Source organism: Rhincodon typus, chromosome 1, assembly GCF_021869965.1.
Source record: "Rhincodon typus isolate 14 chromosome 1, sRhiTyp1.1, whole genome shotgun sequence".
Taxonomy (NCBI): domain Eukaryota; kingdom Metazoa; phylum Chordata; class Chondrichthyes; order Orectolobiformes; family Rhincodontidae; genus Rhincodon; species Rhincodon typus.
The window spans coordinates 44,549,412-44,577,018 of NC_063332.1; the positions used below are offsets into that span (position 1 = coordinate 44,549,412).

Consider the following 27,607-nt stretch of genomic DNA (forward strand, 5'->3'; position numbering starts at 1 on the left):
TTAGCTCTCTCTTTAGGTCCTTCCTGGCTAACTTGTAACTCTCAAGCGCCCTCACTGAGCCTTCACGCCTCATCTCTACATAAGCTTCCTTCTTCCTCTTGACAAGAGATTCAACTTCTTTAGTAAACCACGGTTCCCTCGCTCGACCACTTCCTCCCTGCCTGACAGGTACATACTTCTCAAGGACACGCAGTAGCTGTTCCTTGAACAAGCTCCACATTTCAATTGTGCCCAGCCCCTGCAGTTTCCTTCTCCATCCTATGCATCCTAAATCTTGCCTCATCGCCTCATAGTTGCCTTTCCCCCAGCTATAACTCTTGCCCTGCTTTATATACCGATCCCTTTCCATCGCTAAAGTAAACGTAACCGAATTGTGGTCACTATCACCAAAGTGCTCTCCTACCTCCAAATCTAACACCTGGCCTGGTTCATTACCCAGTACCAAATCCAATGTGGCCTCGCCTCTTGTTGGCCTATCTACATACTGTGTCAGGAAACCCTCCTGCACACGTTGGACAAAAACTGACCCATCTGAAGTACTCGAACTATAGCGTTTCCAGTCAATATTTGGAAAGTTAAAGTCCCCCATAACAACTACCCTGTTACTTTCGCTCCTATCCAGAATCATCTTTGCAATCTTTTCCTCTACATCTCTGGAACTTTTCGGAGGCCTATAGAAAACTCCCAACAGGGTGACCTCTCCTTTCCTGGTTCTAACCTCAGCCCATACTACCTCAGTAGACGAGTTGTCATCAAACGTCCTTTCTGCCACCGTAATACTGTCCTTGACTAACAATGCCACACCTCCCCCTCTTTTACCACCTTCCCTGATCTTACTGAAACATCTAAACCCCGGAACCTGCAACAACCATTCCTGTCCCTGCTCTATCCATGTCTCCGAAATGGCCACAACGTCGAAGTCCCAGGTACCAACCCATGCTGCAAGTTCACCCACCTTATTCCGGATGCTCCTGGCATTGAAGTAGACACACTTCAAACCACCTTCCTGCCTGCCGGTACACTCCTGCAACCTTGAAACCTTATTTATGACCTCACTACTCTCAACCTCCTGTACACTGGAGCTACAATTCAGGTTCCCACCCCGCTGTTGAATTAGTTTAAACCCTCCCGAAGAGCATTAGCAAATTTCCCCCCCAGGATATTGGTACCCCTCTGGTTCAGGTGTAGACCATCCCGTTTGTAGAGGTCCCACCTACCCCAGAATGAGCCCCAATTATCCAGGTATCTGAATCCCTCCCTCCTGCACCATCCCTGTAGCCACGTGTTCAACTGCTCTCTCTCCCTATTCCTCGCCTCGCTAGCACGTGGCACGGGTAACAAACCAAAGATAACAACTCTGTTTGTTCTCGCTCTAAGCTTCCACCCTAGCTCCTTGAATTTCTGCCTTACGTCCCCATCCCTTTTCCTACCTATGTCGTTGGTGCCTATGTGGACCACGACTTGGGGCTGCTCCCCCTCCCCCTTAAGGATCCCGAAAACACGATCCGAGACATCACGGACCCTGGCACCTGGGAGGCAACACACCAACCGCGAGTCTCTCTCGTTCCCACAGAATCTCCTATCTGTCCCCCTAACTATGGAGTCCCCAATGACTAATGCTCTCCTCCTCTCCCCCCTTCCCTTCTGAGCAACAGGGACAGACTCTGTGCCAGAGACCTGTACCCCATGGCTTACCCCTGGTAAGTCATCCCCCCCAACAGTATCCAAAACGGTATACTTGTTTTTGAGGGGAATGGCCACAGGGGATCCCTGCACTGTCTGCCTGTTCCCTTTCCGTCCCCTGACTGTAACCCATCTACTTTTTTCCTGTACCTGAGGTGTGACTACCTCCCCGTAACTCCTCTCAATTACCCCCTCAGCCTCCCGAATGATCCGAAGTTCATCCAGCTCCAGCTCCAGTTCCCTAACACGGTTTCCGAGGAGCTGGAGTTGGGTGCACTTCCCGCAGATGAAGTCAGTGGGGACACTAGTGGTGACCCTTACCTCCCACATTCTGCAGGAGGAGCATACAACTGCCCTAACATCCATTCCCACTGTTCTGAATTCCCAAACAGACAAATTGAAAAAATATCTACTCATAGCCTTACCAAATCAGCGCTCAGAACCTTTTATTTTTGGTTAGAGGAGGAGGATGGGTGGGAGACACTACCTCGGTAGTGTTTCGGGTAAAGCAACCGCCCAAAATATATTACCTCACTTACTCCAAAAATGGAGTCACGCGAGGTAAGACTTTTATAACCGAAAAGCTCACCTTCCCAGGCTGCCCTTGCGCTTCCTCCCGGACTCCCGCCGCTGAAACAACTGAAAGGCCGCAGTCACGCGAGGTAAGACTTTTATAACCGAAAAGCTCACCTTCCCAGGCTGCCCTCGCGCTTCCTCCCGGACTCCCGCCGCTGAAACAACTGAAAGCCGAGGCATATAAATAACAAGCGGGACATAACACCAACACTTCACCAGAGGTGCACTGACAATGATACCTAGCAGGGTGATGAAACTGTTGCAACCAAACACACTAGCTCGGCAAGCATGTCTAAAACCTCAGTCAACAAAAGCCCTGGTACATCGAGTAGTTGTTGTCACCACACTTCTGTACTGCGTTGAGATTTGGACTGTATTTCAATGACATGTAAGAGTACTGGAGAAATTCTATCAGCACGTGCCCTACATATCTGCGTTCAGTGGGGGACCAGTGAACAAATACGACTGTCCTTTTTGAAGCTGGGTCTACGTTGTCCGTTAAAATTCTTTTAAGATCAAATAAAATCTGCTACTGAACACTGCCTGGACAGTGGAAAAGTGTCTCCTCTGCCGGGTCCTGCTTCTTCAACCCTCAACATCGGCAACATTCTCTGGGGAGGATAAAAAGGAAAGCTTCAAAAACACTCTGAAGCTGTCCTTGAACCACCGAAGCAATGAGATCAATAACCGAGAGGAGCTTGTTCCTACTTGTTCAGAATTGTGGTAACTTAGTCATCAAGTTGTATCGCCCACTGAGTCACAAGGTCTTAATGCTGAGGGCAGTGAAGAAAAGAATAAGATACAAACCCTCCACTCGGATCCAACCAACTTCTGAGAGGTGCAGTCTCAATGATCTGAGGGTCAAGAATTGACCAGATCAGTCATGTGGAAATTCACAGCAGAAACTCCTGACTCATAATGGATGTCATCTTCAATTCAGAGGATTACAGCCGAAGAGGCATGGGTGATGATCAATGATGCAGGACACCATCAATGTTTCAGAATTTAAAAAAAAAAGGGACATTAAGCAATTCCAGATTTAGGTTTTAAAATGCCATGGATATTATGAGGAATGAAGCAGTTGATGAGATCCACAGTTTCAGCTGTTGGCTATAATAAGCTGGAGTAGAAGATGGTGCAATGAGTGTTGCTTTCAACACTGAGAGGATAATATTCCATTGACAGTGGTAAATGAATTGTTTTGTTGTTTAGGATCCAGCAGGATGATTCTTTTGGGGAGGAGGGACATACAATTTTCTTTAATCCAATCACAATGCAGGAAAAAAAAATTCTGAACCTTTGTTTTCGACTGACAGAGCTGTAATCAGTTTTAGTGATGCTTACCGCTGAACCATTTTGTAAAAGACAAAATTGGCAATGGGCAATAATTTCTGCTGACTGACCCCAATTAAAACACTATGCTCTCACACAGGCAGTAAGACTAACTGGACTTGTGTCTCTCAGTGCAAAATGGGATTCTTAACACTGACCAAATAAAAGCTTTAGAGAACAGGCACTTTTAGAACACCTACAGGATTTTTCCCAACAACACCTTGAAGAGTTAAAAACTGTCATTTCAATGATTGTTTCAGACTACAATTAGAATTCATTACTTAACAGAATCTGTCTCACAACATAATTATCAGCAAGTGAAATAATCAACGTGCCTATCAGTTTTATAAAGGTAATTATACCTAATCATTCTTGTACTTATTCACATGGTATATAAAAGCTGCAGTAGCAGTGGCCAAGCCTGTCATTTTGATGTGAGCACCACTTTGTTTTATATCACAATTGCGTAAACATCAGGGTTTTGCATTTTTGGCAGTGATCCTCTCTTTCAGCTTGAAGAAGCAATTACTCTTAAGGTTTTGTTATGCCATGCAATAAGCTGGCAGCTTTATTTCCACAGAATCTCTGTGCAGTTGAAAAGAGATTTGGTATGTACATGAATCTGGATTAGGAGAAAAAAAATTCAGAGAGCGCTGCCTGTCGCCAAGTTCTTACACTATGAGGTCATAGAGCCAGAACGGTACAGAAGAAATCTATTTGGTCCATGGAGGACATGCCAGCTCTCTGCCCAGCAATCCAATCAGTTCCATTTTCCTTATTTTATCACCATTAGGCATTTAAATTTATTTCCCTCATTAGTCCATCCAATTTCATTTTGGAAATTGATTGTCTGTGCTTCCACCACCTTCATAGACAGTGAGTTGCATGTCATTACCATTATCTGTGAAATAAAAATCTTCCTCACATCCCTCCCATACCTCCTGTCAAAAATCTTAAGTCTTTGTCCTCTTGCCTTTTATCATCATCTACTGGGAACAGCCTCTATCTTAGCCTCTGCTCATCTGCCTTTTCTAAACCCATCATAATCTTGTGTACCTTGGCTAGATCTCACCTTTTCCAGGGAGAAAACAAAACCAACTCTCCAACCGAATGTGTAGCCAAATTTCCCAACCCCTGCAACTATTCTGGTAAATCTCCTCAGTACTCTCTGAAGGATCTTCACATCTTTCATAGGTATCATGACCAGAACTGGACACAATTTCTGGTTGTGGTCTAATCAAAGGTTTATAAAGATATCAAAATAATTCCCTGCTTTTGCACTTAGCACCTCTATTCTGAAGCCCAAACTTCCAAAAGCTTTGCTAATTTTTCCTACAGTATGTCCTGCCATCTTCAAAGATCTATGTACCTGAAGCCCTGTGTTCCCCTGTCCTTGAACACTCTTTGAACCGTAACATTAAGTATATATTGCTTCTTCCTATCTCTTCTGGAAAAGTGCATCACACCACACGTGTATCAACTCCTATCTATGACTTATTGCCTATTCTGCTAGCCAACTTGTGTTCTGTTACAGACAGTTGGTATTATCCTTATTGTTTGCCATATCTTTAGTTTGGAGAACATCTATCGCATGCCCTTGATCAACCTTTTCTGTTACATCATCAAAAAAATTCAATTAATTAAACGCAATCCGCCCTCTATAACACTCCATGTTGATTCTCCCCAAATAATGCAAATCTGCCCAAATGCTTAGTGATTTTTCTTCTTCTTGATTATTGTTTCAGAGGTTTTATCCACCTTTGCTCTTAGATTGACCAACTTGTAATTACTTAGACTGTGCATATATCCTTGCTTGAACAAGGATGTCACATCTGCCACATTCCAGTCAGTTGATGGAGGTCCAGGGAGACGTCAAACATGTGCCCTGTCTTGATTAAAAAGGGGCTCAAAGGGTATTGGGGGCAGGAAGAAAAATGGAGTTGCAGACATTCTCAGATCAACCATGATGTTATCAAACAGCAGTGTAACTTCAAGGCACCAAGTAGCCTACTCCTGTTATAGCATAATCAAACAAAAAATGAGCACATACCCTGGCAAAATCCACTAGATGTCACTAACAATTCACAAAGTCCACAAAGTTCCGGTGCTTAAAGCCCATTTGTTTTAGCTCCACAATGGCATCCTTGCTGCATCTACATAGTTTTGGCATGAACTGTATTGGAAGTCATTTTAGTGAGTGCATTTTTGTCCTCACAGTGAATGAGTGCAGTATTATGTAAGGAAGGATGTAAATGTGTTGGAGATAGTGCAGAGGAGGTTTACTAGCTTGATACCCGGATGAGTGTATTCTCTTATAAGGTTAAACAGTTTGGATATGTTTTTGGTAGATTTTAGAAGTGCATGGGGTGCTGATTCAAGTAAATAGGATCCTGAATGATTCTGACAAGATGAACATTGAGTCTCCATACCTTAGAAAATTTTAATTAGCAACGAAGAAGACGCTGCCTTGATGTAAGCAAATATAGTTGAGACACTGAATAAGATACACACTGCATCTAAAGTCGATGTCATCAAGGCCAGATGAGGTGCCTAGAATCATAGAATGGTTGCAACACTGGAGGTCATTTATTCTATCAAGTCTGTGCTATTTCCCTGATGGAACAATTCACTAAATGCCTCATTACTGCAATCCTATTTTTTTTTCCCTTTTCTGACAATGATCCAATTGTTCTTTAAATCCTCAATGACTGTGTACCCACCACACTTTCAGCCCATGTATTCCAATTATACCCACTCACAGTGTGAAGTTTTTCCTTATGCTGTCATTAATTCTTTTTCCAATTACTTAAATCTGTGTCCATCTGTTCTTGATCTTTCCACTCTTGGGACAAGTTTCTCCCCAACTACTCTATCCAGACCATCATTATTTCTGAAGATGCAGTGCAAAGCAAGGGTGGAATGTACAGAAGTTGTGGTCATAATCTGCAAATCTGCCTTAGACACAGGAGTGGCACCAATTGACTGGCGAATTGCAAATGTTACACACTTGGTCAAAAAGGAGTTAAAGATTAACCTGACAACCACAGGCCATTCAGTTTAACTTGGTGTGTGAAAGTTTTTAGAAATAATAATTTGGGAAATAATTAACGGTCAATAACTAATATATAATAATTGTGTCAAGTAATGGTCACACAAGACAAGTGCCAGGCAATAATTGTCTCCAACAAAAAAGAATCTAGCTATTGACATTTAATGGAATTACCATCACTGAATCCCCAATGATAACATTCTAGGGCTTACCAAATACTGAACTGGACTAACCATAGAAATACTATAGGTGCAAGGATAAGTCAGAGGCTAGGAATTCTGTGGTCAATGTCTCACTCCTGATCTCCCTGTACCCATCTACAAGACACAGGTTAGCAGTGTGAAATAATAATCCCTACTTAGCTGGATGAGTACAGCTCTAACAACACTCAAGATGCTTGATACTACCTAGGACAAAGCAGCCCACTTGATTGGCACCACATCCACTGTCTTCAACATGCACTCAACCCATCACTGTGCACAGTGGCAGCATAGTTTAAGATGCACAGCAGAAACTCTTCTGATGGTACCTTCCAAGCACGCAACCTCTGCCAGCTAGAAGGTCAAGGTCTGATGCACGGGAACACCAATGGATACAACACCTTGACTTAGAACTTTATCGCCATGCCTTCAGTCTCACAGTGTCAAATCTTGGAAGTCCCTTCCCAACAGCACTGTGAGTGCCCTTACATCCAGAGGTAGCAATGGTTCAAGAAGTTATCTCACTTCCTCCCTCACCAGGACAATTAAGAATGGATAATAAATGCTTGCCTAGTCAGTAATGCCCATATTCTTTAAATGTACAAAAATAGATGTGATGGCAGTGATAAATGTGGACAATTGATTTTCAACCTCCATTATCTGATTTTAATATCTGAGACCTTTCATGGACTAAAATGGTTTTAAAAGGATAACCCGGACTTAAAATGGCTGCAGTAACCAGATAACCAAGGATAAAGTGCACGAATTTCAGAAAACCATAAGACACAGGAACAGAAGTAGGCCATTCAACCCGTTGAATATGCTTCCCCATTCAATGATGTTGTGGTTGATTAGATAATCCTCAACTCCACTTTCCTGCCTTTTATCAATGACTCTTGATTCTCTTACTGGTTAAAAATCTGTCTACTTCAACCTTGAAAGCACTTAATGACCCATCCTCAATAGACCATTGAGGTCATAAAGAATTCCACTCATTTACTACTCTCTAAGAGAAGAAATTCCTCCCTGTCTCTGTCTTAAATGTGCATCCTCTTATTCTGAGATTATGCCCTTTGATCCTAGACTCTCCCACAAGGAGAAACAACCTTTCTACACTTACCCCATCAAGACCTCTAAGAGTCTAGTATGTTTCAATAAGGTCATTGAAACCAGTGTCAAAACTGAGGCAGATATCAAAAAACTGGAATCTCCTGTTTAAGTTTGCATATGCCTGACAGTACATATTGAAGATGAAAGGTTGCCTGCAAAGAATCCAGCTGGAGAGACAATGCAGTCAAACTCAGGAATACACAAATGACATCTAATTCTATACTCTTGAGCAGCATAAGACAGAAAGAAATATGGATTGGTTACCCAAAGGATTGGAAGTCTCCCTCTCTCTCTCTTTTTTCATCACCATTTCAAACAATGTGAAAAAGTGAGTTGGAGATATAAACATCTTCTGAGAACTGCTATTTTGCTACTATTAAGGATTTAAGTCAACCAGTAGTTTTAAATTACAGTCTAACACCTTAAGGACTGTTTTTCAAATTGCATAACCTTTATTCTCCATCTGTACTAGACACTTACAACTTTTTAAACTTTATATCTGTGTTTTTATGTGTTTGATGTCACGTTTTATAGTTTTCTTTGTGCCAGTATGTAATAAATTTTTTTTTTAGATATTCTTGTAATTGGCCCTTAATTTAGTCTAGTACTTTATTTTAAATTAATTGAAATTACTTTAATTGAAGTGTGATAGCTGCATGATAAGCAGAATAAAACAAAAACGACCGAGAGATAATTAAAAAGGAGTTATCCCTGCTCACCTATTCGTAACAAATTTAACTTACTCTCATTTCTGCTCAGACTCTCTTACATAAACAGTTCCTGCATCATTTACAGCCAAAATATACTTCTCCTTTTACAAGTTGCTACCTAGCTTGCAGAAACTTGGTTCCCACACTCAACAAGTTTATTGCTGGTCCCTTGGAGGTAGCATTTTGCAAGTTTCACACTAACTGCTCTGGGAGATTATCAAACCTTGCTCCCCAGTATTTTGGAGACATGAAAAGGGACATTTCCTGGAATCTGCGCATGTTGCACCGGATCACTTAGGCACAGCAGACATGGGAAAATCAGGCACGTCAGAGTGCATGATCCTGCACAGTTTTCCTTCCTAACATTCTAACATTCACTGCTTAGAGCTGAGAAAAATCTCTCGTGTTGTTACAGTGATACTGTGACACTTGCAGGAGGATTGCATTTTCAGAGGCCTTCGTAACATCAGATTTTTTTTTTTCTTTAACTTGTTACTCATAACGCTGAAATACCAAGCCATACTGAAAAATCACATCACCATGGTAACCTAATGGTTGCAGTAATAAAAAAGCACTTCTTTCATCATCAGTGCAGAACAAGATTCAGAACATGACATATATGTAATTTGTGCTGTGAATGTGTAACGCACAAATAATAGAAAAATATTAATTGAATAGAAATTCACAATTTAAAGTATTGAGGTCATGGCAATGAAAAGTAAGTGCAGTTATGAAATATTGTTTATCTTTTAATTTGTATTCACATGAAGCAGCTATTCTGTGCAGTAATGTTTCAGTTGGACTTTTTAAATTTTTTTTAATAACAATTGCTATTAGTCTTTCCTTCCTCTCCCAGTTGACCCGCTAAAAGGGATAGACAAATCGTGTTAGGAAAAATAAAATCTGCCTGTATAGCTTGAGAAGATTCATGAAAGTAACCCCCCACAGCCCTATTTTAGTTCAGTTTTTGTGTGGAAGTTTCTGGCATCTTTTTGACATTGTCATTTACAGAAATGTCAAAATGAAAAATCGCGATTTCTGGAGGAATCGTTGGGCTGAATTTTATCAGACGTCTAGAAATGAGTTGGATCAGGCAAGTCGGTGGCAGAAATATAGCATGAGAAGGCAAGGGATGGCATGCTTATCATCTTCCTTCTTTCATGCCACCTTGCTACTAAGGAGAAAGTGACAGACAGACATTCTACCCACACCTTCATAGACCAAAATAATTTTTTTAAAAAGGAAAAATACTGACTTAAAATGTCTGAGATCATCTGACCACAGAATGAAGCAAGTTCAATGTTGAGAGATAAAAAGTTGCCCATGGAGTACTCAACTTGCAAAGACAATGGAGCTATGCTTGGGAATATACAAATGAACCAAATTTCAGTAGCTTGCATAGCAGACTGGAGAGAGAAGAAAAAATAGATTTATAATAATAGGACCAGGAAGTTTGTTTTCTCTCCGTCTCCATCTCTGTGGCTTATCCCCCCTCAAAATATATACCTGGTGAAAGAGTAACTTGGAAAATTAACAATTCATGGAGAACATGTGAATTCTACAAATTTTACAAATTCTGAGGAAAAGGTGTAGCGGTTAAGGAGCTGTAGACTTACTTTACAATCTCACAACTCAAAGAAATTTAAGCTGCATCTGCTTTTAGCTTCCTGTTTATTTGAGACTTCTTCCCGTTTTTTGATTTTAATTTGATTTATTATTGTCACATGTACCTAGGTACAGCGAGATCAACATTAAATTTAAAACTTTAGAGGTCCAATCAGAAGATTAATAACAGTGGGAAAGAAGCTGTTTTTGAGCTTGTTGCTATGTGTGTTTTGTACTTTTGTACTTTCTGCCTGACAAGAAGGGGTTGGAAGAAATTATAACCGAGGTGGGGGTGGTCTTTGCCTATAAAAACCAAAAGAACTGCAGATGCTGTAAATCAGAAACAAAAATAGAAGTTGCTGGAAATGCTCAGCAGGTCTGGCAACATCTGTGATGAGAAATTGGAGTTAATATTTCAGGTCTGGTGACCCTTCCTCAGAGGAAGGATCACCAGCAAGAAGTATAGATGGAGTCAATGGATGGAAGGGTGGCTTGTGTGATGGACTGTGCTATGTTCACAATCCTCTGTAGATTCTTATGGTCCTGGGCAGAGCAGTTGCCGTACCAAGCTATGATACACCTGGACGCATCCCTTTCTAATATTACAATTGTTGAGAAATAATAATAGAACGGAGATAAGGAGAAACTTCTTCAGCTAGAGAGTGGTGAATCTATGGAATTCACTGCCACAGAAGGCTGTGGAGGCCAGGTCATTGAGTACATTTAAGACTGAGATAGATAGGTTCTTGATTATCAAGGGGATCAAGGGTTACGGGGAGAAAGCGGGAGAATGGGGTTGAGGAACTTATCAGCCATGATCGAATGGCGGAGCAGACTCGATGGGCCAAATGGCCTAATTTCTGCTCCTATGTCTTATGTTCTTAAAACATGTCAACATGCACACGCACATACACCAGCAGAGTTAGTAGGAAAAAAAAGCACTTCCTCCTTTTGCTTGAAAAATCTTTGGAATTGGCCTCTCATATTATTTGGTTAACCCAGTTTTATTGGAATTGTGATAGGTGCACGCTAAAACAAAAATAAAAAATATTGTACAACAAATCAAGAGGGGTTAAAAAGACAGGAGCCAATTCCTCCTCCTCACCTGGTCATAACCCTTCCAAATCTTTCCAACTTTTTTCATCTCTCCATTTCTGCTATGATCTCCAATACCACATCTCCAAGGTATTTATGCTCTTCTAATTCAGGCATTTTTAACACTTCTCATTTTAATTGCTTCACCATTGGTGATGATAACATCAATTGCCAAGCTCCCAAGCTCTTGAATTCCCTCCTTAAACATCTCTGCCTGTTGAAATCACTTTTCAAGAAATTCCCTTGAAATGTCCAAGCTTTTGATCATCTGCTGTAATGTCCGCCTAGTTAATCACTATACAACACAAAAACAGGTCATTTGGTACAACTCTTCCATGCTGATTTCATGGTCACTTGAGCTACCTTCCTTGTTTTCTCACCTACCATCAGAGCTGTCTATTTCCTTCTCCCTCATTTACCTGGCTAATATTCCTTTATATTCATCTAAACTATGCACTCCAACCATTCCCTGTGGTTTCATTTTCTTACTGTCGATTTGTCAAGAGTCAGAGTACAGCACGGAAACAGACCCTTCGGTCTAACTCATCCATGCCGACCATGTTTCCCAAACTAAACTTATCTTGCCTGCGTTTGACCCCTATTTCTCTAAACCATTCCTATTCATGTACCTGTCCAAATGTCTTTCAAATGTTGCAACCTACATCCACCAGTTCCTCTGGTGGTTCGGTCCGCATATGAACCATTGTCTGTATCAAAAGTTGCCCCTCATGGTCCCTTTTAAATCTTCCTCTTCTCACCTTTAAAAAGTGCCCCCTAGTTTTGATCTCCCCCTACCTAGGGTAAAGAATTAGAAGTAGGTTTTATTGTCACATGTACTCAAGTACAGGGATACATGAGTATAGTGAAAAGTGTACAAAGTCACCACTTCCAGCGGCATCTAAAGTATAAAGTGCCGAGGTACAAAATCTTATGTATAAATTAGAAAAATAAAGTTTAAAAAAATCAACATTACAGTCCTTCTAAAGCAGAGAAAGAGAGGGGGAAAAAAATAAAAATAGACAGAGCAAACGAGTCCATGCCGGGCTTTACCTCGAGGCCGGGAGTACACATTGGGTTTCACCTCGAGGCTGGGGATCCCTGCTGGGTTTCACCTTGAGGCTGGGGGTCCCTGCTGTGTTTCACCTCGAGGCTAGGGGTCCCCGCTGGGTTTCATCTCGAGGCTGGGGGTCCCCGCTGGGCTTCACCTCGAGGCTGGGGGTCCCCGCTGGGCTTCATCTAAAGTCGGCATTGGCTCAGTTATCTGCCACCGATACTGTATGAGAATGGCACATAAGTAGAATGGATAAAGAAACCTGTACTGTCTTTCCCAAACCCAGTGAACTAAGATGGAATTTGTCTTAATTTATTTTTAATTTTATTTTTTCTTATCTATGCCTTCAGTTATTAATGTAGATGCCGTGGTATCTTAAAAATTTTTCAGTGTATTTTTCTTCTTAAAAAAACAAGTGACAATAAATTATTATTCTACTTTATTCTTAGCCTAAAATAGAAGAGACAAATCCTGGATTTGATTGGTGGCATAATGGCACTGGCCTCGTAATCCAGAACCCCTGTTTAATGCTCTAGGGACATGGGTTTGAATTCTGTCTTGACAGATGGTGGAATTTCAATTGAATTAAGTAGAATTAAATGGTAACCTAATGGTGAGCACTACATCGCTGTCGATTGCTGTAAAAACCCATCTCATTCATGAAAGCCTTTAAGGGAAGGAAATCTGCCATCCTGGTCTAGCTTACATGTGGCTAAAGTCCCCCACAGCAATGTGGCTGACTCCTGTCTTCAAATCGATTAGGGATGAACAATACATGCCAGCCTATCCAAAAAAGCCCAAATTGAATGAACAAATAACCAGAAGCAATGAACATCCTCACTTCTGTCCATATGAGGCCATTAATGAAGCAGCTGAAGATAGTCAGGTCTGGGACATTACCTTGAGGAATTTCTGGAGCTGATTGGCCTCCAGCAGTCACAACTATCTTCCTTTGATGTGAAGGTGCCAGTGTTGGACTGGGGTGGACAAAATCAGAAGTCACACGACAGTAGGTTATAGTCCAACAGGTTTATTTGAAGTCACAAGCTTTTGGAGCATTGCTCCTTCATCAGGTGAAGTTCACTGGATGAAGGAGCAGGAGTACAAAAGCATGTGATTTCAAATAAACCTGTTGGATTATCATCTGCTGTTGTGTGACTTCTGATCTTCCTTTGTGCTAGGAACAGTTCAAAAGGCGCGTTTTTCTGATACACACCAACGGTTTCATTGGGGCTCCTTGATGCTTCATTCAGTTGAGTGCTGCTTTTATGTCAAGGGCAGTCACTCCCACTGCTCAGTCTAGTACATATTTCTTCAGGACTATTAGAGGAAAGCTGTCAGGGTCCATAGCCTTTGCAGTATCTAGTGTCTTCAGCTGTTCTTTGAAATCATGTGGAATTAATTGAATTGGCTGAAGGTTTGCAGCTGAAGAACTCAGGAGGAGGCCCAGTTGGATTGTCCACTCAACTCTTCTCGCTGAAGATCAGTTCAAATCATTCAGTATTGTCCTTTGCACAGATGTGTTGGTCTCCCCCATCATTACGCGTGGGGATACATGTGGAGCCTCCTCTTGTTAACTATTTAATACCACCATTAGTAACAGGCTGAAGCAGGACTATTGACTATCCAGCTCCCCCAACACCCAACTCCCCAATGCCATCTTAAAAGCATAAGTTGTCATTGATGTTGTCAGGTTCTCTGTTCTTATACGTTCAGGGCAAGTATGAATAAAACACCAGTTGTGAGACCACCATTTTTGTCTTTCAACGAGAAAATATACACATAGTTCTCATTTCTGCACAAGCCAGAAGTTGGCAGGCATGACAGAGGGCCGAAATAACTTACAGGATTGAAATCTTTGCTGGCATTGATACAATACTGTTTGCTATTAAAATCCTGCATTTTGGACCCTCCATTATTGTACTAGAAATCAAAAATGTAATAATTGCTGCAAATCTAGTGTCCCACTGTTCTTAATAGAAGCCAGGATTGTTTATTTACATGGACATGGCAATCTTTTAGACTTGCTATAGAAAAAGCTGCAAAGATTGTCATCTATTTTTTGAGTATAATTTTCTTCCCTTCCTCTACAACCTTGGCTGAAAGCAGAGCTAAAAAACTGTTTCGTATGAGAATGTTAGAGACAGTTACTGAGTCCACATTGACTTTTGTGTGGACATTTCAGCTGTTTCTTTGGGGAAATACTTTGATTTCTGTGCTGTGGGTTATGGCTCAACCAAGATCAATACCCCCTTCCTGTTTAAAGATCTAACCAAAAATAAACTAAAGAACTGCGGATGCTGGAAATCTGAAACAAAAACAAAAATTGCTGGAAAATCTCAGCAGAGTCTGGCAGCATCTGTGGAGAGAAAGCCGAGTTAGCCGTTGAGGTCCAGTGACTCTTCTTCAAAATCTTCAGTTTGTCACTTTAACTACTGAGTTTTTCCAGCAATTTGTGCTTTTGTTTCAGATCTTCCTTGTTAAAGATTAAAGGTTAAAGCTCTTCCTTGTTTGCTATTTGTGACCTCGCTTCAAATAATCATAGAATCCCTACAGTGTGGAAACAGGCCCTTCTGCCCAACAAGGCACACCGACCCTGACAGCATCCCACCCAGACCCATCCTAATCTACACATCCCTGAACACCACTACAGGCAATTTAGCATGGCCAATCCACCTAACCTGCACATCTTTGGACTGTGGGAGGAAACCAGAGTACCCGGAGGAAACCCACGCAGACACAGGGAAAATGTGCAAACTCCACACAGATAGTCGCCCAAGGGTGGAATTGAACCTGGGTTCCTGGTCCTGTGAGGAAGCAGTACGAACCACGGAGTCACCATGCCAACCCCTACAGTGAATTGGGAAAAACTTTCCATAACATGTGTGACATTGTGGCTGTTGAGTTATATCCTCCAATGTGCTGTACGGATGCAGTAGCCCTCGACACGGCATTTCTATTGAACCAGCACTATAATGTAAACCTTATATTCATTGAGAAATATTCATTGAGGTGACTACAAAAATTGAGAATGGATAGCATCGTGGAGAAATCTCCTGCATCCTTTGTTTTATAACAATTCAATTTAAAATTCAAAGCTACTTTTTATTTTCATAATTATTAATTTAAATGTAATCTATGATGTAGAATGTAAATCCCACAGCATGTTAATAGAAAGCAGGTAGTAAGAGCTGGAGAGGGTCCTCACAGATAATGGGAGAGGGGTGCGGGGAAAGTGGGAGGGGATGGTCGCATGGGGATACATGCTTAGAAGCACAGGGTAAGGATGGGTTACCTAATAAGGTCTGTGTACTGGTGTTTATTAAAATAAAGGAATCTGACAAATTATTGGACAATTGGAACGATGGATAATATGAAATTGAAAAGGTGGAGATACTGGAAAGTCTGTCTAAGCTTAAGAGTTGCTGATCCAGATGGCTTGCAAATGACGTTGCTAAAGGATGTAAAATGAAGGAAGCAGAAGTGTTTCCATTAACATTTCACTTTTTAGATATGGGAGAGGTGCTAGAGGATTGGAAAATGGCAAATGATATTCAAGCATGGGTGCATGGACAGTTCAAACAGCTACAGGCCAGTTAGTTTAGCATCAGAGGTAAATCCTTAATCGGAGCAAAAAATCAACAGGCACTAAGAGATTCTTGGAATTAGTTAGGTAAGGCCTATGTCGATTTGTAATGTAGATCGTGCTTGATTAATATAAATTGAATTCTTTGATGAAGTAACGTTGAGCATGGTTGATGCAAGGAATGTGGTAGACTTTGACAATATGGATTTGAAGAAAAGATTTCACAGGGTATCACATAAAAGGCTTGTTAACAAAATGTGAGATTTGAGGAATAGGAAAATCAATGTCCAATTGTATTAAAAAAAATTGGGTTAAAGACAGAAAGTAGCAAGTCAAAGTAGATTATGAAACAACAAAGTGTGAAGCTGGAGGAACACAACAGTCAAGGCAGCATCAGAGGAGCAGGAAAGCTGACGTTTCAGGTCGGGACCCTACTTCAGAAATGGGGAGGGGGAAAGAAGCTCAGAAATAAATAGAGAGAGGAGGGATGGGGCTGGGGAAGGTAGGTGGGATGGTGATAGGTGATTGCAGGTAGGAATAGTCGGGATTTGTCAGTGAGATGGGAGTGGCAGACAGGTGGGCAAGAAGATGGACGGGTTGTGTTAGGTCATTGTGACACATTTTAACTCCCTGTCCCACTCCTTGGGTGACATGTCCATCCTGGGTCTCCTCCAGTGTCACAATGATGCCACATGCAAACTAGAGGAGCAGCACCTCATATTCTGCCTCGGGAGCCTACAGCCCAATGGTCTAAATGTGGATCCTACTAGTTTCAAAATCTCCCTTCCCCGGCCTCCTTCCAAGACCAACCCCCCTCTCATCCCCATCTCCTTGACCTGACACAACCTGTCCATCTTCTCTCCCACCTATCTGCCCCTCCCACCTCACTGACCAATCCCGACTATTGCCTACCTGCACTCATCTATCACTATCTCACCTACCTTCCCCAGCCCCACCCCTCCTCTCTCCAGTTATTTCTGAGCTTCCCACCCTCTTCCCCATTTCTGAAGAAGGGTCCTGACCCGAAACGTCAGCTTTCCTGCTCCTCTGATGCTGCCTGGCCTGCTGTGTTCCTCAAGCCTCACACTTTGTTATCTCTGACTCTGCAGTTCTTGCTATCTCAGTCACCGTAGATTGTTGTTTCTTAGTGAGGATGGTAAATAATGAGATTTCCCAGAAGCCAGTAATAGGTCCACTAGCTTTTTAGCTTTGTATAAACAATTGGCATTTTGTAATATGGGGTAAAATTTCAAAATTTGCAGACTACTAAACCTGGAGGAGTGGCAAATATTTAGGATGATACAAGTTGCCGACAACAGGAAATGGATAGGTTAGTAGGATGGGCAGACAAGTGGCTGATGAACTTTAATATAGAGGAGTGAGGGGGTGATGCATTTTGAAAGAAGGAAAGGGGAAAAAAAGTACTATATGGACTTAATGGCACAATTCTGAAAAGGTTTGCAGGAAAAGAGGGACCTGTGGGTGTGTGCATCAATATGTAGAAAATATTGAGAATGTGATTAAGCAAAACATGTGACATTTTGTACTTTATAAATAGTTTTATTGAGTACAAAATTAACTTATGCTGAACCTGTATAAAACTCAAGTTAGGCACCAAACAAAATCTTGCATCCAATTTTGGTCACTATATTTTGGAAAGGATGTCAAGATCTTTGGAAGAATACAGAGGAGAGTTACACAAAGGGCTCCAGGAATGGGGGATAGGGGTGGCTTTGCTAGAAGATTAGATTGGAAATGTTGGCATTGCCCTGCATGAAGCAAAGGAGATTGGAGGGAGATTTGATGAAGGTGTTATAAGCTTATGATAGACTCTGGGTGAGATAAACATGGAAAATCTCTGTCCATCAGCTAATTGTGCAAGAATTAGGGGACACAGTTTTAAGATTTTGGGCAAGTGACAGAGGGGAAATGCGAGGATAAACTTCTGTGCATTGTGAGTGGAAACATGGAATTTGCAGCTCACGAGTGTTGGTGAAAGCTAAAACAATCAATGATTTCAAAAGGAAACAGGCTAGCCACTTGAAGGAATACACTTGTAGAGCTACAGGGACTGGGCTCTTAGATTAGCCTCCTTGTAAGGTATGAATTATATGATATAACACTTTGGACTCAGAATAAAACATTCTTTTAATTTTGATTTAGAATCCTGATTTTATTTTTAAATGCTGCTGCAATTGTTATTCCATGCCATAAAAGTACTGCATTTGCTCTCTGACATAACTTCTTAATACTTATTACTTTCTGAGTACTATGTCTTTACTACATCTAATCTTCAGTCAAGTGACTAGAAATGATCTTTGCTTCTTCTTTGTATTCACAGATGAACAGACCGATCCAGGTGAAGCCTGCGGACAGTGAGAGCAGAGGAGGTAGTTGTCTTTGTTGCTCCAAGTCTGATGCTGACTTTATTTTGTTTATTGTTGTTCAATTTCTGAGGCAAGGATGCATTAAATCAAAAACTCAGCTGAGGACCATTGTATTTTCTCACCTGTAATGACACCTGCCTTCAGTTTTATTATGATACCTGTTTTCCATTTAAAGGCGCAGTGCACTTATTCCAAAGATCTAATTGTCATTTTTGGTCTGTTCTGTGTGTAGAAAAGTCAATTAACTTAACTAGCGATCTCTGTCTGTTTGGATAGATTTAGAAGGTTAGTAAATGGATTACTAGAGTTATAAAGAATAATACACTGAGAGATATTCAAACAAAGAGATAAAGAAGGTTATACACTAAGAAGCTTTATTTCTGCTATTCCTAAAGCTCTTCACTATTCTTAAGTTAAGTTCTCTAGAGAAATCATTAAGTAATTTTAAAAGACAGCATGAAATGTGCCCCTCACAGCAGTACTCTGTAAAGACATTGAAGGAGTTACGTTAAATATATAGGTGGATATTTTACTGACTAAAACTGGGTTTGTTGAAGAAAATGGTTTGAAGCCATTTTTCAAAATATTTCAAGGCATCAGGATGGCAATAAATGTTTGTAGATATGGTAGCTTGTGGTAACATCTCGCATAATTATTTCATTAGGGGCTCATGACTGATGTGAACAATTTCATGGTATCTCCATGTGCTATAGAGCTGAATATTTGTTTTACACACTAAAATGAAAATAAGAATTTCTACAGAATTTAAATGCTGGAAAATCTTTTAAGTTCTCTGAGCAATTATCACAAGTAATGAGACTATGACAACCTTTGTACGTATTGCTTTTCCAGATTATCTAGAGGTCTCAACCTTCATTTATTTCTCCTATTTTCCAATTGGCTAGATTTCCTGTTATCATGAAGGCCTAACATAGTGCTTAACAAAGGAGTCCAAGGAGAAGAAGCCTGCAATTTCAATCCTCTCTCATAAATATATTTCCAATCTGTCTTTCTGTTTCGTAGTATGCGTCTGGGTTTAGATTTTCAATTCCTACATCAAGTGACAAGCAGCTTTCAAAATGTCTCCTTTGAATAATTAACTACTAAGAATTTTGTATGTTTCAAAGTTAACATATGATATATATCATAGTCTCAGAACGGGTTGGAAAGTTTGACTTCTAGGGATGAGCTGAATAGGCTGGGGCTATTTTCCTTGGGATGTCGGAAGCTGAGGGGTGACCTTATAGAGGTTGATAAAATTATGAGGGGCATGGATGGGTTAATAGACAAGGTCTTTTCCCTAGGTTGGGGGAGTCCAAAACTAGAGGGCGTAGGTTTGAGGTGAGAAGAGAAAGATTTAAAAGGGACCTAAGGGGCAACATTTTCACACAGAGGGCAGAGCGTGTATGGAATGAGCTGCCAGAGAAAGTAGTGGAGGCTGGTACAATTACAACATTTAAAAGGTATCTAGATGGATATATGAATAGGAAGGGTTCAGAGGGATATGGACCAAATGCTGGCAAATGGGGCTAGATTCATTGAGGATATCTGGTCGGCATGGACGAGGTGGACTGAGGGTCTGTTTCCATGCTGTATATTTCTGAGACTCCAAAGCGTGCTTTGGGGCAACAGGATTTTTGTTCTCTGCTGGACTAGAGCAGCGGTAAAGTTGTATATTCTTCAGTATGCCATATTTTGCTGTTGGCTGATTTGAATATTAATGATATTGGTCCAATGTCAGAGTCAGAGTAAATTGCTTTGTTTTTCAAGTGTTACTGACACCGGTATTCCCATTCACAGTTACTATCATATAACTTTACGAAACTTGAAATATTGTATTTTCTGTATGTAATAACCTTAATAAAAACAAGTCAAGTTCCAAAATTTTATGTTTGGTTAAGAGAACAATTGGTTTTTCCATTGTGAAGGGGAGGGTGAAGACAGAGGAGCTCTGCACTCTTCCACAAAATTGGAACAAATCAATTGTGGGATCACTGGGAAGGTCTTCCATAGCTTTCCACTGTAGAGATTGTAACAGGGTCAGCCAGGCGGACCTAATAGAATGAGTTCCCTGATTGGGGCTGTTGATCTAGTCCAATCAGGGAACCCTGGCTGACAGATAAAAAGAGAAATGTCAGATATTCTGACACTCTAAGAACTGCCTCTGAGAGAGCTGGACCCATGTCAAGGACTTTCCACATGCAAATAAAGGGTGACTTGTGACGGGGTACCAGCTGCCGTCGAGTTATTTCACCCACTGTCTTCTCAAGATTTTGAGTAGATTCTACAACATAATTCCCAGGTCACCCTTGGGTTTCCATTCAGTATAAGTCTTGCAGCTCGTTGGTCTCCAAAACAGTCCTCACAGCAGAGAGAGAAAAGATAATTAATTTTTGAAAATCTCAATTGCCCGATAATGACCACAAATCTCAAGCTGTAGTCAAAAAATATTTCTTTTTGTCTGTTAAGGGTCATTGCCATGGAGCTACTTTGATTTCTCAGTTGTCTCTGAGGATAAGTACCTGCAGGCATAGAGGTTGCCTTTCCCAACTAAGGGAATGATTTAGAGCATTTGAATTCTATTCTTGTATGACAGTTCTGTTTAGGTGTATTGTTTGTATATCTACAGCAGACAGTTAACATTTACTTCTTAATTTTGCCCCATATACCAAGAATCTGTGTAGTTCATATCAATGAAGTCCTCTTTAACAATAGCTTGCAACAAAATTCTCAACAAACAAGGATTAATTTTTTAATCAGAAAGTCTTTAACACTCTGAATGTTTTCTAAGCATATATATGTGAAATGTACCAGTAATGCAGAACAGTTTAGAAGTATGAACATTGAAAACAAAAGCCTCATTAAGCAGAGTGATCAATATTGATCAATGAAGGTAATGGACAGGATATTGCGTCCCGATTGCTGAAAAGCCACATTCTGTTTTCTGAGCAGTCCAAAGGCTGTTGTTTCGGGGAGGACAAAGAAAGTGCTTCAGGGACATTCTGAAACACTCCTTGAAGTGCAGCAACATTAACATTAATGACTGGAAGGAGCTTGCTATTAATAATTCAGAATAGTGACAACTTGGCCATATAGCTGTGTCATTCTTTGAGCTCAAATATCTTCATGATGAGGCATAGCAGTGGCAGTGAAGGAAGGAAAGGAAGCAAATCATGCACTCCAGATCCCACTAACTTGTGGGATGTGGTGCCCCATATTCTCAAAGATCTACACTTCACAAATCAGCCTGTTCAGTATGATGAAGACCCATGACAGTAACTCGCAAATTCTGAGTTGGCATCATCCTCTGAATTGACATAAAACTGACAACAATTACACAATACCAAGCTTTGATTAGTTTTTGAAAGGATTGTAAATTGTCAGAAGAAAAAAGTGAGGGAGGTAATTTCCAGACTATCAAATCCTGTGAAAGAAGCAAAAGTGCACAAAAATGGGAGTGAAATTGGCCTCCATTAACTTGGCAAATCTTGTGAAGATTTTTAACTTTAAACCAAGTAAAACTATAAAGTCTTGAAAGCAAGTTTCCAGTAAGGGATTGAACAATGATCTGTGGACTTCAATGGAAAGAAAATTGACACAGTAAAAAGGCAGCTGTAATTCATCATTACCCTGTTTCTCAGTTGGAATTTCACCCCCAGTGAATCATAATCACCACACAATTAGATTATAGGTAGCAGATAAAATGCTTGAATAGTTGGAGTTTAGATGGAGCAATAAGGGAAAGAGTGAAGGAACATTGACCACAGTGGTAAATGTATATTTGATAAAATAGTGTGGTAGAAGAAGAATGGTTATACATGCTTTGATTTTGGGAACTGATTCAATCACAGCAGTTATTTTCTGCGGTATAGTATCCTGTGGATCATTAACCGGTAATGATGATATCCTTATAACTTTTTAGTCTTTACTCTGTACTTCAGTGCTACTTTGAACTGCCATTAACTGAGATCCCATTTACAAAGACCATTATACATTAGCAAAAATTATGGGTAATGGGAAGAGAGTAAAAAGCCATCATTTTATATCTTTTATGACATCATCCCAGGCAATTGACTGCATTGCAGGCTTTATTATCTTGGTCAAAAGATTCAGTGTTTTCTACATAATTAGTAATGAATGAAGGCACATAATAGGCAGCTGTATCAACTGTGGCACAATGCAATGGTCACTTAAAGCCTTTCAGAGTGGAAGCATGTTAGACACTATATGGTATGTATGTCTGGAGACATCATAATGAGACAATTATACATTATTAGCTAGATTATGCATTTTAGATATTGGCTGATCAGTAGTCATTAGGCCCAATAGGATCTGGCATTGTAAGAACGTTATTAGAGTTTGAGAGTGTTAGGAAGAGTTAACTGATTTAGAAGCATATATCTTCTACTCAGGACTATGATTCAACACTTTGTCCATCAACACCACAACTATTGATTCAAGAACACTTTTTTTCCCACACGGTATTCAGCACGCTTAGCTGATTTTCTTTTTGACTTTTCCAGCGTGACATTGAATGCTTCTCCTTCTTATCTAATGTAGACTTTATCTGCACCATCAGTCAAAGTGTTGCCTGCACATATAAGCAGCTGGTTGACCCATCCATCTATTCTCTATTCCCCGTCTTCATGGTTAATGATCAATCACTGGACATTAGGATTTCTTTTGTATTTTGGAAACGTTGAAACGTGCATCCACAATATTTATAGATTTTTCAGCAAAATGCTTTTTTCATTATGCAGCAATTTCTCTAACTGTTCACATCTATCTTATATATCCACAACTCTAGGCAGCACCAGCTGTTGACACATGACTTAACTCAGTTGCTGTAGTGAGTTACCAGCAACACGCTCAATATGGGAAGCATCTTGATGCCTCGATACAATTAGACCAGTTGCAAATATTTTGGTAGATTCAGCCCAGATCTAGATTTGATAAATGCAAAACCCACCACTCCTTTCTGTCCTTTGTGCCCAAATCCAACAGTTTTAGTGCACGTTGTTCAGAAAGGATCGAAATTACTTCCTTTGTGAAACACAGCTGCTTTGAAAAGCGAGATGTTCCCAATGTAAGTATGGAATTTGTTGGATGATGTGCCAAAACCATAGAAATTAAATTATTTTAATCACCATTTTCAATTTATTGGAAATATTTACTGATCTGATCAAAAACCACATAACATGCAAATAACTTTCTAAATTAAGGAGCTATGGACTGAATCCTGAACGAAGTCATGTGGAGTTGCTGGAGGGCTTTCTGCTGTGAGGCCAATATAGTTTTCTCATTGTATCTTACCAAGTTCGCTTCATACTTATCCCACTCCTATGCTGTTTTTCATTCTCAATTCCAGTTCCATCTTGACATGCATGCACCATTCCCCATGGCTTCTCATTGGTTATCCCAGAAATCCCCAGCAGCCTTGCACCTACACCGTCTTTAAAAGCCTGTCATTCACCTGGATAAGCACTGTCAACCAGAGCTGCCCTGCAAGTTTCCTGACCTTTGCCCTGGGCATGGCAGATGTGGGGAGATCAGTACTCCAGATCAGCAATTCAGAAACTCAAAGATCCTTAGACAGCACATTCCAAACCCCCTTCCATCTGGAAGGACAAGGACAGCAGATACATAGGAATATAATGACCTGCACATTCCCCTCCAAGCCTGACTGGAAATATATCACTGTTCCCTCACTGTCACTAAGTCAAGGTCTTGGAAATCTCTCCCTAAGGACATTGTGGGTCAATGTACAGCACATGGACTGCAGAGGTTCAAGAAGGAGCTCACCACCACCACCTTAAGGGTAATCAGGGACGGACAATAAATATTAATCAGCCAACAACTCTCAAGTCTCAGATGAATAAAAATAATGCTTGAGACAGGTGGTAGACTGCCCATCATTCCTCACTCATCAAGTGGAGAGCATCCTTACTCTTTCTGCCCCAAGTGGCTGACTGACTATTTCCAAGCCCTTAGACTAAGCTTGTTGGCTGCCCTTGTTTTACTGTGACTGAGCAAAGGCCATATCTCACTTGACTTCAATTATACCAGCTGACAACCACGACAAACTCCCTGGTTTTGTGTCTGTGTTAAATGACAAGGCAAGACGGAAGTAATATCAACCTGGTATCTCTGGACAAAGCACAAAAATCAAGGCAGGGCAGGGATGCTGTAAACATTCAAGTAGGCTCAGGGTGAGTGTGCTGTATGACAGCAAATGAAAAGCCCCAAGACGTAGCCTGGTCCAATCCATGAACTAGATGCATGTCCTTGAGTGCGCAGTGTGCTTGTTGCCATATTACATTGATAGTTGCAGTGCAGCTGAAGTACAGAACTCTACTAGAAGTGGATCAGAGATGGACCATGAGGATTTTTAGAGGCTGGCACCTTGTCAAATATTAATGTCTGTGGTTGATGTCTGGTGTCTAAGACAAAGATCTTTTAGAGCAAATAGTGAGCTGAATTTGCAAATATCCACACAGGTTTCCATGGTGAGTTTTCTCCATGTCTAATTCTTTTGGGGAGTTGCTAAGAAAGAATGCTGAATATTAATAAGGTGAGTTTAAGCGATTAACAAGGCACTTAACAAGCAATGCCACTGCCGAGTGAGAAACTCACCATGCCTCTTGTGAAAAGCACAGAAAATGGAGCCAGATGCTTTCAACATCAAGAAAGGTCTTGCTGGTCTCCTCATCCAGAGGCCACAAATCTTACCATAGCCTGTGTTGCTTAGACCCTGATAAGATTCCGCCCTACATTTTAACCCCACATCATGTTTTGACTTTACTATAAGTATGAAAAAGAAAAACAGAAAAAAAACTGTCCTCGACTTTGAACAGCATTTTTATGTAAGATGGTAAATTGAATAATATCATCTGTCCAGTATCAAAGTACAGTCAAATGGCACCAATTTCAGAATTGGAGCTATAGGGCTGTAGCCCTGTCTGTGCCCAATGTTCTTGGTTCTCAAGAGAGATTGAACGACTGGTTAAGAGGAAGAAGGATGCTTAAAAAAGCTTTAGGAAACAAGGAATGGAAAAAGCTCTAGAGGGATACAAGTTAGTCAGGAAGGAGCTGAAGAAAGTGCTTAGGAGAGCTATAAGGGGCCATGAGAAAACCTTGGCAGATAGGATCAAGAAAAACTCCAAGGCTTTTTACTCGTACGTGAGGAAGAAGACAATGACCAGAGAAAGGGTAGGGCCGATCAAGGATTGTAAAAGGAATTTGTGCACGGAGCCTAAAGAGATCGGAGATGTCCTTAATGAAGACTTTTTTTCGGTATTCACAACTGACAGGGACCTAGTTGTAGAGGAGGACAGTGTGAAACAGGCTGGTAGGCTAGAGGAGGTCGATGTTAGTAAGGAAGATGTGCTAGGAATTTTGAGGAACTTGAAGATAGATAAGTCCCCCGGGCCCGATGGGATTTATCCAAGGATTCTATGGGAAGCGAGGGAAGAGATCGCAGGACCTTTGGCAAAGGTCTTTTCGTCCTCACTGTCCACGGGTATAGTGCCGGAAGATTGGAGAGAGGCAAACGTCATTCCCTTGTTCAAAAAAGGGAATAGGGATAACCCCGGAAATTACAGGCTAGTTAGTCTTATGTCAGTGATGAGCAAATTATTGGAAAGGGCCCTGAGAGACAGGATTAATGATCACTTGGAAAGGCACAGTTTGATTCGTGATAGTCAGCATGGACTTGTGGGAGGTAGATCACGCCTCACAAACCTTATTGAATTCTTTGAAGAGGTGACCAAACACGTAGATGACGGTAGAGCAGTGGATATGGTATACATGGATTTAAGTAAGGTGTTTGCTAAGGTTCCCCATGGTAGGCTCATGCAGAAGGTAAGGAGGCATGGGATAGGGAGAAATGTGGCAGATTGGATTCAGAATTGGCTGACCCTTAGAAGACAAAAGGTGGTAGTGGACAGAAAATATTCAACATGATGCTCAGTTACGAGTGGTGTACCACAAGGATCTGTCCTGGGTCCTCTTCTATTTGTGATTTTTGTAAATGATTTAGATGAAGGAGTGGAAGGCTAGATTAGTAAGTTCGCGGATGATACGAAGGTGGGTTATGTTGTGCACAGTGCGGAGGGCTGTTCTAGGTTACAAAGGGACATTGATAGGATGCAGAGCTGGGCTGAGAAGTGGCAGATGGAGTTTAACCCTGAAAAGTGTGAGGTGATTCATTTTGGAAGGACAAACTTGAAAGCAGAATACAGGGTTAACGGAAAGATTCTTGGCAGTGTGGAGGAGCAGAGGGATCTCGGGGTTCATGTCCACAGTTCCCTGAAAGCTCCACCCAGGTGGATAGAGTTGTTCAGAAGGCGTATGGTACGTTAGCTTTGATTAATAGAGGGATTGAGTTCAAGAGCCATTAGGGTCATTTAAGCAGCTATTAGATAGGCATATCAATGATAGTATAAGGTAGCGGTGGAGGTTAGATAGACCTTAGGATTAGGGTAAAAGTTCGGCACAACATCGTGGGCCGAAGGGCCTGTACTGTGTTGTACTGTTCTATGTTCTATGTTCACTTCAAGCATGGCTCAGTGCCTGTGTACCTCATAGAATTTCATGTTAGTGATAATATTTGAATAATCAATTGCTTTTCAGAGATTGATAAACTCCATGGATTAGTTTATTTAAAACCATAATACATTTTGCAAGTTATGAAAGAGATATAGCACAGAGCTAATGTCAGATTGAGGCAAGTTACCATCACAGGATCTGGATAGATTAGTAAATTATCAGCTGCTTATAAAGACTCTGAGGCTCAGTTGCTATTGTAAAGTTTTGGAAATGAGAGGGAGGCTCTTTGTGTAACTTGACCTCAAGAGAGTTCACATTTAAGGATTCCATGTATTTATTGTGTCTATAAAATCTTGCAACTAAGCCTTGCAATTAGTTTGCTTTGGTTCACAGGTTGCAGACACACACTAATCATAGCATCTCAGTTCTCAGCATATTCTTGTCACTTTGTCTGGTTGTATTGTAATTCTGTGAAATCCTGAACATGAAATTATTGTCCCACTTGTAACTTTGGCAATTCTGTACCCATATTTTTGTCAAGCATGCCAGTCATCTTCTCTGGCAGTTTTACAAATTGCTCTCAAATTTCAAAAAGAGAACTTTGGGTATCAAGTTAGTAAACTCGTATGAGAGATAGTAGGAACTGCAGATGCTGGAGAATCCGAGACAACAAGGT

General features: G+C 40.9%; 1 protein-coding gene across 1 annotated transcript in view; it reads left to right on the forward strand.

The window, feature by feature from the left end:
* The window catches only part of LOC109928086 (CUGBP Elav-like family member 4), a 1,150,049-nt gene that overhangs the window by 524,684 nt on the left and 597,758 nt on the right, over positions 1-27,607 (forward strand). The window contains exon 3 of the mRNA XM_048604689.1: positions 18,339-18,390. Within this exon, the coding sequence (XP_048460646.1) occupies positions 18,339-18,390 (52 nt within the window). The remainder of the gene's footprint in view (positions 1-18,338; positions 18,391-27,607) is intronic.